Raw genomic sequence first — 6,506 nt, forward strand, 5'->3', positions numbered from 1 at the left:
GCTGTGGCTTGAGGTTTTCAAACAAAAGCAAGAGGTTATGCATCAATCATTAAAAGAGTAGGTTTGGTGCAAATTGCCAATACAGGAATACATTAAGGGTGCAAAACACTTTTAGCTCAACGGGAAAACATGCCCGGTTATTACTACACTTTTTCCCAACATAAAAACAGCACCTTTGACATAAGTAAATGTCACTCAACAATTATTGTCATGCTCAGAGGAGCTAACGAACTTAATCAAGGTCATTTTTAATCAGGGCCTAAGGACATATGTTAGACCTATCAAATAAAATATAGAACATGAACAAACCTCAGCATACTAGAGTTAAGAAATTACTCGAAGAAATAAAAGTGCATTACTAACATATATTACAAGTCAACAATTCCAAAAACATTTGCATCCTTGGAAAATACAGGGCAAACAATGGCCAAAGAAGAACACAATATATAAAAAGGCTAAAAACCAGCAAATCTAAACGACTATATACACTCTTTATACAAAGTACATATAAACTTCACCCACACAAATAAAGGGGTATGAAGCAAGTTAGGTCTGAAAAAAAAAATCCCAAAATCCATCACGGATTCGAATATGTGATCATAAATTAAGAAAGAAAAAAAAAAAAGAGAAAAACCTTAAATGTGAATGAAGTCGTCAGCTATTCTCCTTCAATTACCTGCCAACTTTTTCTTTGTGCTCCATCTTTTCCTGCACGCTTCTAATGCCTCCAGTTTCATTCTTGAGAGTTCTTGAAAGCATTGTTGATATTGTGATTCAATTGTGTCAAGCTCTAACTTTAACTCAGTGTCCTCATCTTTCTCTACTAACGATAAAAATGAACAACTGCTTGACAAACTCATGCATTTAGAAGCTCCATTCGTATCCGTTAAGGTCACTTCCATATTCTTTCCAAATTCCATGCATTCTACATAATCCCCAACGTTTCCCTGAGACTTACATTCATCATGAAACAAGCCCATGAAATCCATCTCCGATAAGTTTCCACTAGAACCTTTAGAAACTACATCTGTAAAGTAATCTCCAAATCCAAATGAACTCTTTAGAGAAGAATTTTTTCCCATAACTTCAGAAGCAACTGAACCTTGAGATTCTTCATCTATCACATTTGCCAAATGCGAAGGGGAAGCAAAAGTAACATGACAAGAAGTGCCATTTGAAGTACTGCTAATTTGGTTGTTCATATTGAGAACCGGAATATTATCTTGTCGAGCATTAGATGTGGGAGGGATGGGCGACGAGGTTAGGTAATTCTCTAGAGCCTCTTCTCTTTGACTTCTCCCTCTACTAGAGTGATAATCAGAAGGCTTCCAACTAGGCAACATTTTCATTATTGAATAGTCAATGAAGTCAGCAATAAAATCTACATCATGATCATCTAGTTGCAATTGTTCAACCATCTCAGCCGCAACTGAGAGTGCGGTGTCAGCATAGAGATAGAAGTTGAAGTGTATATTCCTTACTCTTCCTGCAAAAATTTGAAGGCTTTAAATAAGACAAGAGCCAATTTAATTCCAAATGCCAAAGAAATAAAAACATTAATGAATTAGAATGCAACTACGTACCTGAAGGGCTTTTAATTCGCAAGGTCAATGAAACTGAGTTCTCGTCATTCTTCTTACCTGTCAATTTAAATTCATTATTCTGATGAAACCTCTGGAATTCCAAAGTCGGAGCACAAGGACTTCCACAATGGGAGTCTGTATATACTGATTGGTTATACTCGGAATCAACATCCATTGAATGAGGTGCAGATTTCAATGAACTTAATGATCTTGGACTTTGGTAAGGTGACTGCAACAGACTATGGATCGGCTCGTTTAAATTCTCAAATTGAAGAAATGGATCTTTGAGAAGGTCCTTGGCAGGCAACCTCTGAGAAGCAGGAACCAGGCATTTCTCGATGAATCCTTTGATTTGGGGATCACTAACTTTTCCGAGGGAAGCAGGTTTAACACCCTGAGAATAAAAGTTCCTTAGATTCACAAGAACATGTAATGACTAGACAACTTAAAGAAGCAGCTTTATCAAACTTACCGAGCTAACTTTCTTAAAGATTTGAGCAGGATTTTTGCATTCACTGTAAGGATATTCAAAGGTTACTAATTCCAACATACACATTCCAAAGGAATATATGTCAACTAGTTCATTGTATTCTTCTTCATAAAGCTCCGGAGCCATGAATTCCGGGGTCCCTTCAGCAATAGATAAAGTTAGCACTTTCGAAGAGGAGACATTATTTCAAAGCATGTTGATACAAGAAATACCCATACCAATAACACTCTTAACAATAGGCTGCTCCATAATAGTAGCCAATCCAAGGTCCCCAATCTTAATTTCTCCATGATTTCCATTGACAAATATGTTGTCACATTTCAAGTCCCGATGAATTATAGGAGGGTTCTGACCGTGAAGATAGTCTAACCCTTGAAGTATTTGCCTTGCCCAATTCTTTATTGCCTTCATATCAACAGTTCTATACTTCTTACGGTATCTGATGATTACAACTTACATAGTTATTGTATGACAACACAATTTGTAAGCAAAGAAAATAAGGAACTATGAGAAACTCACTGCCTCAGATTCCCAGATGTGAAGAGTTCGGTGATCATGTTAACTGTTCTCTTCTTATCATCAATCCAAGAATCACAGAACTTCATTATATTGTCATGTTTCAATTGTCGAAGAAGATGAATCTCCGCATACAACTTTCCCAAATTGTCAGGTGACTGCAAAACATCTTCGACTTTCACTCGGCTCCATGCAACTTCAATACCATCAAGCAAGTCAAATGCCTTGTAGCTGGAACACAATTTTAATAAAAATACAGAATGTTTTATGCTCTGAATACTTATGTAAAGAAACAATAGAAATCAGCAACAAAGTTTAGGAACATACACAGTCTTGAATGCTCCCTTGCCCAACACTTCACTGTACTGTAGAGGAATCACAAGCAGGTGATTTAAATGATTGTTAGTGAAATAATACTCTGAAGTTTTCAGTGCTAAACAGCAGACCATCCCAATTTTGTCTTAATATTCAGACTGCTTGGATCTTTTGTTTGGAAGTAAAAAGGCTACTTAAGTTGCTAAAGAACTAGAATTCAGGCTCAAGAAAAAACAAGATTCCTTCTTTTCCTTTTCGCAGCTATCTCAATCACACGATATCATCCCATATGGTAATTCAACAAAATGAAAAAGATACTTTGGATTAGCATAAACTCAGTCACTCTAATAGAATTGAATATGGACTTACTATTCTGATTCCCATTATCAGCAAGTCTATTGAATATGGACTTACTATTCTGATCCCCATTATCAGCAAGACTCAACGTAAACCAGATTGCTTATGATCCTAAAGGAGTTTTTTATTTGATTGTTATCTGGCTGCCAAGATTTTTCTATTTGATTGACCATCTTCAAATTGATTTGACCTGAAGCTGGACTCTCCTGACCTTTATTCTCCATCCATAGAAAAAAGCGTCACATCTCTTGGAGTGTTACCATATGCTAGGAAAAAAGGGATTACACAAACTAAGCAAACCATCTTCAAAGCTCAAAAGAAGTTCGCTAACATTTAGATAGTCTTTGTGTATTTTACCGAGATGAAATCTTATAGCAACAAATCAAGTGTGTTAGTCAATTTGCTTTGAACCACAATACATGAAATTGCTAAGGTTTATCGATTAACAATTATGGAAAAGGACCAGAATCCAAACCAACTAAAGAAGAAACGAACTGTATGTAGTTTAATATGCATTTGTTCGCCTTTGAGCTAAGACCACCTTAACGCATCTATGTGAGTATATAATGTACTATGCTCCAAAGAAAAGAATAATGGGAAATGAGTTTTGCAACTTGACATAAATTATCCAACAAAACAAGAAAATACTCCCTCCATCCATTTTTACTTGTCCTCTGTACCAAAAATAGATGTCCATTTTTATTTGTCCAGTTTGAAAAATCAAAAGATTATTTACCATTCCATACCTATCTTACTCTTATTACTTATTGGTTGGAAACTTAAATGAACTGTTAGTGGCTGCACAACTTTTAAAGGATGTTTAATTGATCATTAGAAAACTTAGTACATTAGGGGTGATATGGTAAAATTGACATTCTATTTATGGCTCCTTTAAGAGGCGTGCCAAATCAAAAATGGGCGGATGGAGTAAACATTAAGCATAAATTAATGTGAACAAATGAAGCACACAACATGTGGGAAGCAATACCAAAAAAACACAGAGTAAAGTGAATTACCCGAACATATCGACCCTTGGGGTCTTTCTCAATATAATCAACTTGGTGAACCGGTCGCTCATTAGCAGATGAACCAAAAAAACCTTTGTTACTCGAAGAATGCCGCAAAGGGCTTCCAACTATAGTTCCATTTCCAGAATGATAAGAAGATCCTGATCCACCCCCGAAACTCATTCCCGCAATCAACCAAACAAATATAACAAAGGAATAAAAAGAGAAAGGGAAAACAAGAAGAACAAAGACAACCCAAAGCAGTACTAGCTGCCAGGAATTGAAGGAGAGCAACGTATTCTTCAAATGGTGCCTAGAAAAAGATGACAACTTTGCATGCTGGTAAATGCCTCGTAAGAAAAGAATGCCGATCGCGTGTGGAACAATCTTCGACGTGATCGGCATTCAAATTCGAGGCTAAACAGCTAATAAGGCACAGACATCCAATAAATCTTTTACAATGACAATGAAGTTCTTGCCATCCCAATTAACTCAAACTTCACATTACACAATCACCTTCTTCTTCCTGATATATTCCTCATGCAAAATATTCACACAATACACACTGTTAAAGGTGAATGAATATTATTAACCCTTCCAAATAAAAGTTATTAATAATAGGATAAAGAAGGGCTAAAGAAGATAGGTAAAAACAAATGAAAATTATAAACTATAGATGAGAAGATGAAAGCTAAATGATGTTAGACATAGAGGAAAAATCGATTAACTTTTTTAGCAGGAAAGAGAAAGAAAAGGTATGAATTTTGGGGTATGTGGAATTGATATAAGAGAGGAGAAAATTATGCTGGAACGAACACTTGTTCCGTTATTTCCTGATCTTGTTATTAATTTCATTTCACTTCTTCTGTTTTGTTAATATTAAATTTGTAATTGTGAACACTTAACATGATCCGGGGTAGGTTAAATGTAACTTAACCAAAGCAGTAACCGCTAGACCTAAAAGAAAGGGGGGGGGGGGGGGGGGGGAATAGTGCGGTGAGTACGCGAACCTTCTTATGCATTTACTATTTTGACAGTAAAAAAGAAAATCATATGTAAATGGCGAAACACCTAAAGACACCATAAATTTGGCGCTATATTCAGGTCATCCTAAACTATTAATAATCTTAATTATCTCTTTGAACTTGACTATTATAGGTGTGTACGGTGAGAACTTGGGAAAAGTTCTCTCCGGTTCAGCAAAGGAGCGGGGTGTTATCAATGATGGTCCGAGAAATAAGTCCGGTAATTTGACCTTCGAAATGTCTCCGTTTGTGGGTTCGAGAAGATACGCCATCAACGGACGTAAGTTGATCTTCGTTCAAATAGTCTAAGGAATTTCTCCCGACCGAACCCTTAGGCGCAATCCGAACAAGGAGCTCCTTCCCTTCGGACTCGCCGTTATATATTCCCAGGCTACCTCATTATTTTTGTTTTCCACTGATTCTTTATTGTTTGCTCGTTAATTTTACTTTTGTTAATAAGCTTGGTCACAAATCCTTTAAACCGCGTACAAATTCAATTGTTGCTTTCTTTTGAGGGTAAACAGTTTGGCGCCCACCGTGGGGCGAAGGATAATAGTGACGGCTTATATAAAACAACCTTCACTTGCTTTGTTCGTTTATGTGATTTCAGGCTACACCATGTCAAACCCAAGCCACTCCGTTCATCTCAACGAAGATAAATCCAGCGAACACAACGCAAACCTCAACGGGGTGCCACTCAACGCACCCGTCATCGATCCAAGTGGGGCACCGAAGTGGGGCACCGAAGCTGATCCCGAAGAGGTTCAAAATGCCAGATATACCGAAGTACGATGGAACTACCGACCCCCAAGAACACATCAGTGCATACACGTGTGCTATTGCCGGCAATGATCTCAAGGATGATGAGATCGAATCAGTAAGTTTGAAAAAATTGAGTGAAACCTTAACCAAAGGGGCAATGCAGTGGTACTGTTCACTACCCCAATACTCCATCCCCTCCTTTGAGTTACTTGCAGATGCCTTCGTGAAGGCTCATGCAGGTGCACGAAAGGTACAAGCACGGAAGGCCGATATATTCAAGATTTTCCAAAGGGACGATGAGCGGCTCAGAGAGTTCGTTACTAGGTTCCAGCAGGAAAGAATGTTGTTACCCCCTGTCCCTGACGAATGGGCTGCCCAAGCATTCACGAAGGGATTTAATCCAAGAAGTTCCAACGCTTCCCTTAAACTAAAGGAGAACTTGTTGGAATTC

General features: G+C 37.6%; 1 protein-coding gene across 1 annotated transcript; it reads right to left on the bottom strand.

Annotated features, from left to right (window-relative positions):
* Nucleotides 1–286: 286 nt before the first annotated feature.
* LOC132645413 (probable serine/threonine-protein kinase WNK10) lies at nucleotides 287–4,986 on the bottom strand. The gene is made up of 7 exons (XM_060362380.1): nucleotides 4,278–4,986; nucleotides 2,917–2,954; nucleotides 2,593–2,820; nucleotides 2,292–2,512; nucleotides 2,056–2,213; nucleotides 1,584–1,977; nucleotides 287–1,486 (listed from the first exon to the last, which is right to left on the bottom strand). Exons 1-7 carry the CDS (start codon nucleotides 4,671–4,673, stop codon nucleotides 669–671), a joined length of 2,253 nt encoding a protein of 750 aa, XP_060218363.1. The 5' UTR covers nucleotides 4,674–4,986; the 3' UTR covers nucleotides 287–668.
* Between the last annotated feature and the right edge of the window lie 1,520 nt (nucleotides 4,987–6,506).

This window comes from Lycium barbarum, chromosome 6 (assembly GCF_019175385.1).
Source record: "Lycium barbarum isolate Lr01 chromosome 6, ASM1917538v2, whole genome shotgun sequence".
Lineage (NCBI taxonomy): Eukaryota > Viridiplantae > Streptophyta > Magnoliopsida > Solanales > Solanaceae > Lycium > Lycium barbarum.